Consider the following 14,142-nt stretch of genomic DNA (forward strand, 5'->3'; position numbering starts at 1 on the left):
CTCGTCATACGTGTTGTTATAGTGCCGCATTTTTGTAAACACGTGGGCCACCGTGCCTCCCAATGGATCTCGAACCTTTTTTTTCTTTTTTTTAACGTGAGGCACGGTGGCCCAGTTAGCATACCATCGAATCTTTACCACCATCCATCCCGTGGAAGGTTGGTTGCGGTAAAAAAATCTGCTAACTCAGACAGAGAACACCATTCCTCATCTTTAACCTGTAGAATCAGATTGTTTTGAACCATTTCACGTATTCCCGAATCAAATCTGCTAAATCAGATTGTCATGTGGTGTTTAGTTTTTGGCTTGCTTCTCATCAAAACAAGGTCTTGGGCTTCTCATTCTAAGTGTTGTTTTGGGGACCATTTTTTTTTGTGGGCACGAACTTCACATTTGATGACCCAAGAACTTTGGTAAAGATAACAATTTGGAGGCTCAATATAGTTTTTAGCTGTATTCAGTGAATTTTTTAAAACAAAATTACTGCAAGTTAATTCGACAAACTTTAGGATTCCTTCTTTGCAACTCTCTTCTTCCACTGATAATATCACTACTATCAAGATTAATAAAACTACCAAAAAGATATGAAAACTGACAACAGCCTAAGCAACTTACTTAACTGATAAGATGCCCAGGGCCTAAAGTAATACGCAGATTTACTCCTACAGCATCATAATTCTGACTAAAACCAGAGGAGAGGTTTGAACTAGCTTCACAATCTGGGAAGAAAGCGAAATCATGATTCTGACTCGACCCAAAGTCACATACAATGCTGTGTATGACTAAAACCAGAGTTGGGCTTAAGCTACATTTGGAACCAGATGTTTCAGCAGCAACTGATTGGGTATGATCCAGACAAAATCCCCACATCTTAGAGAGAAACCGAACTGAATAATCAAGCTGCGGGTAACTTTCAAGGATGCAGAACCATTAACTTTCTTAAGGGAGCAAAGAACAGGGAGGAGTTACGACAAATGGAAGTAATCCCGTGTCCAAATCCAAATCTGCTTGGGAGGGATCCAGACAGATACTGTATATTCTTAAAATGAAACAAATCTAAAGGAATACATAACTATTCTAACAACTGGAGTAAAGTTCAATGTGTTAAATGGTAGTTCAATCTGAGGAAACTAAATGAGGGTGGATTCCCCTAATTGGTTGCTGGTAACAATGTAGAACCAGATGCAGCCATTGTAATGAAGAAAATATTCTAAGTGCTTTGGCATTGAAAGAAACAGTCAAACAGAAAACTGAAAATAATCTGGGAGATGCTCAAGATGTAGTCTAACAATATTCAGAACTCAATCTAGAATGTCAGATGGGCAAGTCCACCAAGTTTCTAAGCATATATCAGACAACTAACAAGAATACTACTTCTTTGTTAACAATATTGAGAACCTAACTACAGCGTCTGCAGACATACAATTAGGTAATGGCAGGTGTGAAGTGGGGGTATCAACTATTTACACGTGCACTCATCCTCAGAAAAAGAAACCAAAATCCTTGCAGCCAACGGAAACATTATTTGTTCTAGTTCCTAGTAGTAGGTACAAAGGGCCTAGCTATAATAGTGCCTTACCATGGCCACGGAAATGTAGTGTAGAAACAGAAATCAAGTTGGTACAGCCTTACTAAAAGATGGGCAATTAGCTTAATCGAAGATAGTGAAGATACATAAAGCACGTTGGTTGTTACAGAGAATGCAACGTTCTAACTTATGTACCTATAGATTTATATTCATGTAAAACAGAGTTGTGAACAGTACTGCCATCTTGGGTGAGTTGTGGTCATATAATGCATTATACTACCTAGCTACATCATATAATTCATTTTGCTAGTGAATAAGGTGACAAACTGCAGATGGTACTGTATGCCTCTAAGTTCTAGCGTTACTCTACTTTAAAAAACTCCATCACCAAATATAAAAGTAGCTACAAAATGCACAAGGCATCACACTTAAATTTATACAAGCAGACAGTGATAGAAAGAGAAGCACAACTAGCAAAGCAAGATAGCTGAAATTCAACTTGGAAAGTCGAAAATTAAGTCGTTATACATGACATAGCAATTATGTAAGACCCAACATTCACAACGAAAATTACCAGATTAAATGTAGATAGTGCAGAGATATTCCTTCCTACTGCTGCATACACATTTGATTGAATCCTTCAACTTTCTTTTCAAATTCGGACGTGTATTCTTCATCTACCTCTCTTGGCACGTCAACTGATTCCATTGTTTTCGTATTTTCTTCTCCTAATGCTCTCAATGAAACCAAGGTGTTCATATGCGGGATTGCTTGATATATAGCTTTTTTATCCTTGCCAAAATCCACAAGTACTTTTGAAGATGAAGAATTCAAGTCATGAATTAGGACCTTTGTTTTTGAGCGACATAAAACTGTCCCCCTACATGTAAGGCCAAGAGAATCTTGTACAACTTCTTGTGTATCTGTGTTGCTAATACTGAACTCTTTAATCCAACCCAACGACCCATCTTCTTTCTTCTTATACAGAAATATATCAGAAGTTTTCGAATCTTTATCAAAGTGGTCAGCCAATAAATAACCCCCCATAACCCCAAGTGTAAACTTCCAACCAGTGGGAAAAGATTTAGGTAATTCAACAAAAAGTTCATTCGCCAAATCAAAAGCCACAATGTTACCATCTCCAAGCTCCCAGTAAAGAGAGCCATCCACAAATACACCACGAGTAGTAACAAACAGATCCGGTTCCTTGTCGATTTTGTTCCCTAAGTTCCTCCACCCCTTGCCACTTCCAAGTGTGTACACCTCAACAATTACAAAATTGGGTTCATCAAACAAGTAATACATTCTAACAACCTTGTATTCGTTCGTAGAAGAAACATAACCAAATCCCGTCAACAATCTTTCACCCCAATCATATGGTCTCTCGAATTCAGGTAGAAACACACATTCTCTGGTGACTGGATTACAGATATAAACTGGTTCATAATTGACCCACTCATTATCATGGCTTCCATTTAGACAAACTAAACCATTACACGAGCCAGTAACATTGTAATAGTTAAACGGATCTGGGTTTAATTTCATTCTTGTAACTCTATGGCAGGGTTGTTCCTCCTCTGAAGAAGAATTCTCATCATAAAATTCTAAATACTGAAATAGGCTGTTTGCATAAAATGGCTTGTCAATCACCAATAGAAAAGTAGACTTACCAGCAGATTGAAGACCGTTAAGGCAACGAATCAAGTGAGATTGAGCAAATTGTTGACGATTGATCACTTTATGCCATGATTTGGAGACTAACTTACAGTCTAGAACTGTTTCTGTTGGTAAACGTGTTAAGATGTTGGAGATGAGATCTCCTGAAAGCATATTAAAGTTACCCATTTCAAAATTCCTACTGTAGGATGAACGATCTACAGAGTGGTAGTGGCAATTTGAAGAAGAAGGGATGACTACTGATTTAGGGTTTTGAGAAGAGATGGGTTTTTGTTGAGTGAAGTGAGAGTGAGTGAGTGACCGACTCTGAGAAATAGAAAGGAATCTTTTACACTTTTTTTAAGAAACTATTTGGGGGTATAAAGGACTACGTTGGGTTGTACTTATCACTTGCGAATATTCCAACACACATGTAGAGACTGTCAAAGTGATGATATGGTAGTGGTGTGCATAAAATTCAGAATCGCGGATTTCATCCGCAACCGTCCATAAAATTATGGGTGAAATCGTAAGAGTTTATGAACCGGTTACGGATGAATTTTCAAATTTGCAAGGTTTAGCGGTTTGGTTACGGCTGGTTTTATAAATCCGTAGATTTATCCGCACCACAAGGTAGTGTGGGAATTTAATAAAAATATTAAGGATAATATTGGAAGGTTCAATTTTATATATAAACTTTTTTTATCAGAAACCTAATTTCATCATCGATTATTCAAAACCCAACTCGTGTCTCTCTTCCATGATTCCATCGATCAAATTCGAACCCTAGAATTTTCATTACGTTTTCCAAATTCGTTAGTTCCTCTCATTCTCGGTAAGTAACTCATCTTTGAGATTCTTCTTAAACCCTATACACAAACAAAAGCAACAGAGAAAAAAGGAGGCGCTAAGACAGAATAGGAGACGAAGAAGAAGAAGAAGAAGAAGAAGAAGAAGAAGAAGAAGAAGAAGAAGAAGAGGTAAGAGGTACTCTTTTCTGCTCAATATATTGTCAATTCGAAGTTAGGGTTTTCCTTTGTATGGGGTCAATTTGAATTACAATACCCTTTCTTAGGTAAAAATGTACTAATTTTTATGATTTTGATTCTGGAATGAGTAAAATTAGTCATATTCAAGAATGGGTTTACTATTTATTTTTTGTATCATCAATTTTAAGAATCTGTTGCTTACTCTTGATGAACCAGTCCGAAGAAAACCCATGTTTAGTTTTAAAGAGTAACATAGATTCTGTTTCGGCATCGCACAACAGAAGCTTATAACGATCTGTTGTTTGAGTTCCAAGAATAGAGCTTTCTCTTGTTACTGTCGTTAAGCTTATGGAACTGCTCACATAATTTTCTCCAGTGTTTAGTAGATTAGTAGTAATTTTATTTGTAATTGTAATTCGTTGAGCTTTAATTTTGCTTTTACCTACTGTTGAAACAATTTTGTTGAAGAGCAGTTTTAAATTTTAGATCTCTGATTCTGCAATGTTTGGATTTGTAATTCGTTGAGTTTATATTTTGCTTTTACCTAATGACTAAATCCGGTCCGTATTATTCGCTTCACATCCGCGGGTGATTGGCCGGACACGATTCGATTTTTCAAACCCGACGGTTTGGACGTGGGTGACTCCTAATCCCAGCCGTCCGTCAGTTGCACACCCCTATGATCTGGTATTCATCTTCCTCAAATCGAAGACACGGACCACAACCACAAGAACTTCAAAAACCTTTTTTTTTTTTTTTTTTTTTTTTTTTGAGAATTCCGCTTTTAAAAATAAAAAAGATATGTAGAAACTGGGTTGGGAGTAAAATTTGAGTATGGTTTTCAAAAATAAAAAAATTATTTTTGTTGGAAACAATTCCTTCCAGGTGGAACCAGGAATTATGAGATGAGGGTGTAAAAATTTGCTATGAGGTGCAACAATTTTTTTTAGCGGGTGCAAAAAAGCAAAAAGATGCTTACATATAGAAAAGAATTCTTGGTGGGCCTAAAATAGGCTTTGGAGCCAGCTGGACAGGGATGACCCTTGCAATGGGCTGGCGGAGCCAGCTTCTCTTTTTGTGTTTTTCTTTTTAAATAAATAAAGAGGGAAAATCCTAAGTTAAAACAAGAATCTCAAACAAACAAGGTTTACAGCCAAGTGACTTCTAAAGTAAATCATGTAACCCGAATCCCGTCGCCAGAATCTCCATCGGTAACTAGAATCTCCGCTGGACCATTGAATCATAACCGTAGAACATTAACACCCTCCTTTACGAGAGAATTTGAATCGGTGAAGCTAGATTCACAGCTCAGAAGAACAATTTTTAATAACCAACAGACTAAACAATCTTCCAAATGTCTCATATTGAATCTCATCTTTTTCTACTGGTGCAAAGAAAGCTCGCCGGAGAACACGACGGATCTTTATTTCCCACTGGAAAAGACTAAAATCAACACTACTTTTGAGGAAAACAAACAACCCAAACCAACAAACAAACCCAAAGAACCAATCTAGAGGAAGGATCACAAGATCAAAAGTTACAGGGACAAAGCAGTGGAAGATAAAAATTAGAGTAAACCTAAATCTAACAACCGATAAAATAAAGTCGATCAGCACCATCGATAGAAAACTTTTCCCAACTGAAAAGTTTTGGTGAAGATGATGCCAAGGAAAGGACAATAGTTGTTGCTGCTTTTTGATTGTACACCAGCGCTGACAAAGTTGATGTACTTTGATTTCTCAGTCTCCAAAGATCCCAACTCATCCCTGCATGGAGATAAAAATCACCTAAAACAAAACAGCCTTCTTCTCGGATTGATACAGACGGATCAATTCCTTCAAACATTTATACCTGCCGTAGAAACTCGCCGGAGAGGGAGAAATCTCTGCAAATCATCGAAACTTCAACCTCTCTAAAACAACAAACCAAAAAAAAGAGATCTACAGAAAACCCCATTAGAATAGTCCGAAGAGCAATTCCTCCGAGAAAAAGGCAGACCAATACATAAACTAAAGATACAAGAAACTAAAAAATCACAAAATAAATTACAAACTCCACTAGTAGGTGAAAGACTAGCTAAGAGAACAAAAAAACGAAACACGACTACCCAGATCCGCTCCATTAAAAGCAGATCTGAGCAGAAAGAAGGTCGTCGGGGAAAAGCTTTTCGTCTAAAAAGCAAGGGAATAGACATAGAGAAAAGAGGATAAAGTGGAATCATTTATACTACTCATATCCGAACATTCTTTTACTTTTCCTTCCCAACAAGTAAAAAAAACGACTGGGAATCACGATACACCTTATTATACCTCCTCAAGTTTAGTGTCTGTGGAATATTTAGTTTTAGTGGATGCATTATGCTGGGCTATTTCGATGGGTTATGAGAAAGTTATTTTCGAATTTTACAACGAAGTCTTAATAAAATTATTTTTGAACCAACATCTAGTGTTCACCAGGAAAATTAGGAATTATCTTTTGATGTTAAATTTATCTTGTTAGACCAGTTTTTATAAGTTTGTCAAACTTCTAAGAAATGGAGTAGTTGATCCCTTAACTAGCAAAAGCAAGAATTAGTTACTCTGACTTTAAGTTAGACAGTAATTTCTCTCGTATGACATTTTGAACCGGTCAATGGGGAAGTACTAGTTGTATTTGGTCAGGTCTATCACGATGAGTTGGTATGCTTTAGTGAAGATAAAAATGTGGAGATCTTTTTTTTTTTATATAAGTTAAAATGAAATCAAACAACTAACTTAGGGAGTTAGAAACCCTTACATCATTAATAGTAGATCCTTCTAATGTAGAGATATGACTTTTATCCCTTGCTTTAGATTTATCTACTTCTAAGTTTAGCAAAATACAAGTAGGAGGATTCTTGTCCCAATTAACTAAATTAACAAAAGATTTTGCTTCCTAGGCAAGTGTATCAGCCACTTGGTTTGCAAGTCTAGGAATATAAAAAAAAAACCCAAAAAGTTTTTGCATTTGTTGAAATCACGTTTAGCTTCTTCCATAAGTGTTTGGTTATGTCATTCAATTTGAGATGGTTTCCTATTCAAATAGTCAAATAGATTTTTGCAATCTCCTTCCACACTGAAATTGGACCATCCTTTGTCCAAAGCCCATTTAGCTCCTTGCAAGAATCCTAAGGCTTCCGCTTCTTCAGGGGTAGCTGCTATGACAGGACCTACTCTTCCTTGTTCAAATTCTCTTACATCATTCCTTAGAATTAAAGAAAAACCTGCAGGCAAAATACTTGAAATCCATGCAGCATCTATGTTGATCTTTAGTTGAGTTTTCCTAGGAGAACACCATTTAGGAGTTTCTACTGTATTTGTTATAACCTGACCAAGAGAGTAGTTATCTTTGTTCCAAAACTCTAAATATCTCATTATTTCTACTCCTAGTTGAATAATTGTTTGTTGTTTTTTTCCAAAGACTCTGTTATATCTTTCTTCCATATAAACCATGCTTTTGTGAGTATTGTTTCTAAAGATATAGATGGTTCTTTTTTTCCAATCCATTCCTTACATATATCTAAGAAGGTTATAGATCTATTAAATTGCAGTGTGACAGGAGATGGTGCAGTTTCCCACACAGATTGAGCAAATGGGCAAAAGAGAAGCAGATGTTCTATAGATTCATTTTCATTACAGCCAAAGGAGCAATTAGGATGAACATCATGTATAAATTTAGAGAGCTTCAAGTTTGTAGAGATAGCATTACGAGCATTTCCAAGCAAAGATTTTTATTCTTTGAGATACTTTGAGATTCCATAAATGAGTCTAAAAGGAATCAGGTTGTCCTAAGTTATAAAGATTTTCAGTTCTTTCATTAAGCTTGTTATACATGGACTTAATTGTAAATGTGCCAGAGTTTGTAAGAAGCCACCTAAGAGTATCAGATTTACCCTTGACTAATCTGATATTACAAATTTTCCTAGATATATGAGCAGGGAATATTTCAAAAATAATTGTAGAATTCCACTTCAAAGTAAATGGATCTAAAAGATCATTCACAAGTGTTAAATTAGAGTTAGTAACTGTTCTATAGCTACTAAGATTTTTTGCCAACTGTGGCACCCAGTTATCCTCCCAAAACTATTTCCATCTCCTATTTCCCAAATGCTATTCTGTTCCACTAGTTGAATTCCTTTACTGATGCATTTCCATATCCAATAGCTAGAAGATGGGATTTTTGCCTTCAAAACTGAAGAGTTTCTGAAATATCTAGGTTTCAATTGTGTCAACCATAGAGCCTTAGGTTCTGTCAGTAACCTCCAAGCTAATTTGGTAATCATGGCTAAGTTGGATTTATGGGCATTTCTAAAACCTAGCCCTCTTTTTTTTAAGGGTTTACAAAGACAAGAGTAAGATTTTAGGTAATATCCTTTATAATTAGTTTCTTTTCCCCACCATAAATATCTTTGCAGATCATATATTTTCTTTGTGATTTTCTTTGGTAAAATAAATCAGCTCATTTGGTAACTATCCATACTGGCCATAGTTGTTTTATTGAGTACCATTTTACTGGCTTGAGCTAAAATTTTACCTACCCAGCCTTGAATTCTATGCTCCATATTTTCCACTATTCTTTCAAATAATTGTATCTTAGCTCTACTGATAAAAAGAGGTGTTCCAAGAGAAGAGTCTTTTCGGTCAATTTTTTTATTTTTAGTAGTTTACTAATCATCCTTTGATGTTTAGGCTGAACTTTTTTGCTAAAAAATACACCAGATTTTTCAAAATTTATTAATTGGCCTGAAGCTTTACTAAAAGATTCAATCAAGGCAAAAATATTGTGACACTCCTTAAGATCAGCGCTAATGAAAATAAGGCAATCATCGGCAAAAAAAAGATGAGATAGGGCTATTTTTTGAGTGATTTTCACTCCATGGATAATTTTCTCCTCTTCCAGCTAAAAGAAGTCTAGAGAAGATTTCCATCCAAATTATAAAAATAAGGAGAAGTGGATCTCCTTGCCTAAGACCTCTAGGTTTGAAAATTTTCCAGGAACCATTGAGTAAGACAGCAAAGTTGAGGAAGAGATGCATTGGTGAATCAACTTGCAAAAGTTAGAATCAAAACCAAAAGCTTTCATTGCATTGATTAAACGTCCCAATCAACTCTATCAAATGCCTTAGACATATCAATTTTAATCCCCATTCCAGCATGCTTCATTTTTTTCTTAAAAGAGTGAATTATCTCTTGAGCAATAATTATATTATCTGATATTTGCCTTTTAGAGAGGAATGTTGAAAGGGAAAGGAAAGTATTTATGCTTTAATTCTATTAGCAAGAATCTTAGCTATAATTTTTATACATAGTGTTGCAAAGTCATATGGGTCTAAAACCACTAGATCCTTTGGATGCCTACTCTTAGGAATAAGAAAAAGAAAGGTTTTATTGAATTCTGGATGAAGAGTTCCATAAATAAAAAGTGTTGATTACAGAATAACTTGTTCTCCTATTGTTTCCCAGTTCATTTGAAGAAGCTAGCTGGGAAACCATCTGGGCCTGGTGATTTATTTGGTTTAAGTTTTTTAATAACTAACCATATTTCTTCACAGAAGGAACAGAGTTGAGGAGAGCATTGTCATCCAAAGAAATACAAGGGGAAATGTTCTGAAAGAAACATGCTTAGGTAAAGGAGAGGAGGAGGGAGCTGAAAAAAGATTCAAAAAGAAATCTGTCAGGTATCGTGAATCTCAGTTCTTTTGAATGTTGTTTCATTGTTACTTCTTCTAAGGCATTCTATATTGTTCCATTTTCTTCTTTTCATAGTCTTGGTACGAAAGAATTTAGTGTTTTTTCCCCTAATTGGATCATATTATCCCTAGACTGTTGTTTTTCTATTGCTTCTTGAGTAGCATATAGCTTTTCTAGTTGTGAAAGTTTTTCCTTAATCTTATCTTCTTTCTGGAAAACATGTAAAGAAGAATTTAAGTTATCTATTTGGTTTAAAACTCTTTTGATCTGTTTAGAAGGTAATCCAAAAATGTTTTTCTTCCAAAAATCAAGATTGGTTTGAAGGGATTTGAGATTCGGAATTAAGGACTCAATTGGTGTGTCTCTGATAATATGGTTCCAAGACTCCTTTGTAGTTTGGACACAAGAGCTTTCCTTTTGCCATGTGTCAAAAATTAAAAGTGTACTCCATTTTTGAAAACTTAGTATCTAAATTTAAAGCTATTGGGCAGTGATCTGAGTCAACTGCCACAAGATGAGAGAGTTCAGAATTAAGAAATTGTGTGTTCCATTCTAAGTTGGCTACTGCTCTATCCAGTCTTTCTTGGATATTCCTAGCACCCTCTCTATGATTATTCCAAGTATAATCATACCCTTTAAAACCTAAGTCTAAGAACCCTGCATTATTTAAAATATTATGGTAATAGCTATAATCAGATTTTTTAAAGGGCAATCCTCCACTCTCATCATCTTGACTGAAGATCATATTAAGGTCTCCTAATAGAACCCATGGCATTGAGCATTTATCTACTTGTTCAGAGATCTCAGTAAGAAAATCCCAAGCTACATTTCTAATGTTAGGATAGGGACTTCCATAGAAGCAAGTAAGTAACCACTTCTTAGATTCAGAATTGGTTTGTACTAGAATGTTAATCATATTGAGATTCCATTGAACTATTTCAAAGGAGAATCCATCCACCCAAGCTAAGGCTAGTCTTCCTGCCAGATCTATAGGATTCACAATATGGGTATTAGGATAATCTTTAATAAGTCTCTTGACTAAATGTTTCTTAGACTTAATTTCAGAAAGAAATAAAATTTCAGGTTTATCCTTAGAAATTAACTGATTCAGATGATTTTGTGTGAAAGTATTACCACATCCTTGCATATTCCAAGCAATAATTTTCATTATTGTTACTAGGCCACTAGGTATCAGAATTCAATTATCAAGCAATGAACTAAAATCAGACAGTAACCACCAAGTACTAAAGCAAAGATAATTATCCAAATAAATTAATAGAATCAAACGAGAGAAATTATCAAGAGTAATTAGAAGGCTTAAATTAGCAATATAAAAGGCTAGAAATTATCGAATTAGGGTTACCTGGAATTCAACCATTTGCTCAGATGGGGAGTCAAAATGAAAGGTAGTGGTAAAATATCATCATCTTCTTCCTGTTTCTGATCCTTAAGATTATAGCCATATTGATCTATTTGCAGCAATTCATCCGAATCTGAAACCAAAATGTGCAATCCCTCAAAAGAAGAAGAAGAGAGAAATTCAGGGATTGCAAGATTAAATGCAGACTTGGGTTGAGTTCTTGGAGATGCAAATGATGAATGTAATGAATGCACGTTATGATGAATGGAACTAATATGAGATGCAATAATTGATGCAGAACTAGAACCTACAGAGACTGGAGAGGGTAAGTTTTCATGTGCGTCTTCAAAAGATGAAGAAGAGAATGACAATATTTTATTAACCAAGTTAAGAACCAGAACTTGGTTAGCCAAACTAGACGGAATAATATTTGGCTCCTGTATTGTCACCGGGTTATCATTTACTGGTTCCATAGAGCTAATGACCCGATAGGTTTCCGAGTTACCTGATCCAGCCTATTCAGAGTTCGACCATGCAGTAGAATAAAATTTTCAGGGATGTTAAATGGGAAAGTATGTTTGCCTAGAATGGAAGTAGATGCTAGAGGCATATCCTCGTCATACGTCACCGGCCCTAAGACTTCGTAAGCTCGGTTAGCCTATGAAACAGAAAATCTCCAACACGTGCATTAGCATCGTAGATAGCAATATATTTCCGAAAACGCTTCAGAAAATCCATGGTATCGTCACCAAGTTCTCCCAAAGTGGTAAAAGCAAGCACCCCAAAACCAAAGCCGTGTGTCATACACTTTTCCAGATACTTGGCATTTTTCTTAGAAACAACATTCTTAATAGCAACTCCCGGTGAAAAGGAGCGGATCCACCTCCAGTAAAAGGTGAAATGCCGGTCACATCAAAACACATGTCACGCTCATTATCCCAATTGTGTACGAGTATATCAGCCGACCTCAAAGCAGTACCTTTATTGGTGAGAAGACCCAAGTCAACCTCCTTTCTAGCTGGGACTCCTGCTCGGAAACACATGTCAGCGATAGTGTCACGTACTAGATCATGTATAAACTTAAGTCCTACTTCATTGGCTCAATGAAGGGCATGATCTCCAAAAATATCCATATCCCTTTTACAGAAGGGACATGCACCATCCACCTCAAAAAGGGGGATCCCAAGCCTATATTGAAGCACGACGCTAAATTGCCTGGCACCGATATGTTGGTTAAGTCCCAAAATTGGAATGAAAATATTAAGCTGGAATGAAAATATTAAGCTGGAATGTTCAAGGTCTTGGAAATAAACTCACAAGATACCATCTTAAAAACTACGTATTCAATTTTAATCCTGACATCATATTTCTATCTGAAACTAAATCCACTGTAAAAAAAGGCCACTTATCTTTTGAAACAAATGAGATACCCTAACATTCGGTGTAATGAGGATAGAGTTAGAGTAGGTGGTGTAGCTTTGCTATGAAAAGATGAAATACAATTTGAGTTTGTGCACTCTTCTGAGTATATGGTTAATCTGATCATAAAGAATTTCGTGACTAATTATTACATGTTTATATAGCTCTTCTTATGATAATGCGAGTCGGGAACAATGGAAATTCATCCATGAAATGGAAAAGCACATGGACATGCCATTGACCATTATTTGGGATTTCAATTGTACTTTGCACAGCTTTGAAAGGAAAAGTTTTTCAATACACCCAACTCAATCCCATCCCGTAATCATTAATACTATCTAAGATTTGGGTCTCACAGACACAACCTTCATAGGAATTTCTTTTACTTGGTCAAACCATAGAAACCACCTCAGTCAAGTCAGAACCAGATTACACAGAGCCTTATGTTCAAACTCTTGGATGTTGTTATTTCAATATGCCATTTTTCACAACCTAATTCCATCAAGATCTGATCATGCCCCCATAATCTTGAATACAACTCTTAAAACTTAAAGCCTCAACAAACCATACAGATTCTATGAACACTGGCTATCAAACAAATCTTGCAAGGAGGAAAAAAGTAAAAAGTGAAACTTCACAAAAAAATGTACAGAAGCTTTCAATTCACCAATAAGCTCACAAAAACCAAGATGGGTCTAAAAATGTGGAAAACCAAAGAATATGGAGACATTGACAGGAAAATAAAAGATGGACAAGCTTTAATTCATCAAAGTATTAGTCAACCTCAGTTAGACATGGAAGAATACCATAGAAGACAACAACAACTCAAGAATCTCTATGAAGTCAAAGATAAATTTTTGTATCAACAGTCAAGAGAGCAAGTGATAAAATATCAAGAAAGAAATTCTAAGATATTTCATTCTCAAGCCAATTACAGAAGAAGAACTAATCAAATACACTCTCTACAGAACAAGAATGGTGAATAGAAGACAACAAGAGAAGAAATATCAAAGATTCTTATAGATCACTTTCAAGAGACTACAACGACAACTAATCCTGTAGAAGATGAAGAAATTATGAGCCTAATAAAACCTTGCAGTAGTGAAGCAGAAAACATGAGGCTCAGTTCCAACTGCTCGGGATCAAAGATAATGTTTTCTAGACAAGGTCTTGGTCTTCTCCTGGACCAGATGGGTTCCAAGTAGGTTTTTATCAGTAGAACTAGGAGATTGTAGGTGAAGATGTAGTCGAGATGGTAAAGGAATTCTTAAAAAATGGTAAACTTCTGAAAGAGCTTAACCACACTTTTCAAACCCTCATTCCTAAAAATAACTGCATCCAAACACCCTCTGATTTTAAACCATTAAGTCCGTGAAACATTTCATACAAAATCATATCAAAAATTATGACAAACAAATTAAAACCAATTCCACATAAGATGATCTCTCCATGGCAGACTGCTTATGTTCCTGGAAGAAACAT

At 35.7% G+C, this 14,142-nt stretch overlaps 1 protein-coding gene across 1 annotated transcript; it reads right to left on the reverse strand.

The window, feature by feature from the left end:
- Positions 1-2,137: 2,137 nt before the first annotated feature.
- LOC113291083 (F-box protein At3g07870-like) lies at positions 2,138-3,373 on the reverse strand. Its single transcript, XM_026540657.1, has one exon. The coding sequence runs from the start codon at positions 3,371-3,373 to the stop codon at positions 2,138-2,140; it is 1,236 nt and encodes a 411-aa protein (XP_026396442.1).
- Positions 3,374-14,142: the final 10,769 nt, after the last annotated feature.

Source organism: Papaver somniferum, chromosome 6, assembly GCF_003573695.1.
Source record: "Papaver somniferum cultivar HN1 chromosome 6, ASM357369v1, whole genome shotgun sequence".
In the NCBI taxonomy this organism is placed as follows: Eukaryota; Viridiplantae; Streptophyta; class Magnoliopsida; order Ranunculales; family Papaveraceae; genus Papaver; species Papaver somniferum.

What these genes read in the sequence shown, in the direction of transcription:
- LOC113291083 (XM_026540657.1), bottom strand. Translation starts at nt 3,373, where the DNA reads ATGGGTAACTTTAATATGCTTTCAGGAGATCTCATCTCCAACATCTTA.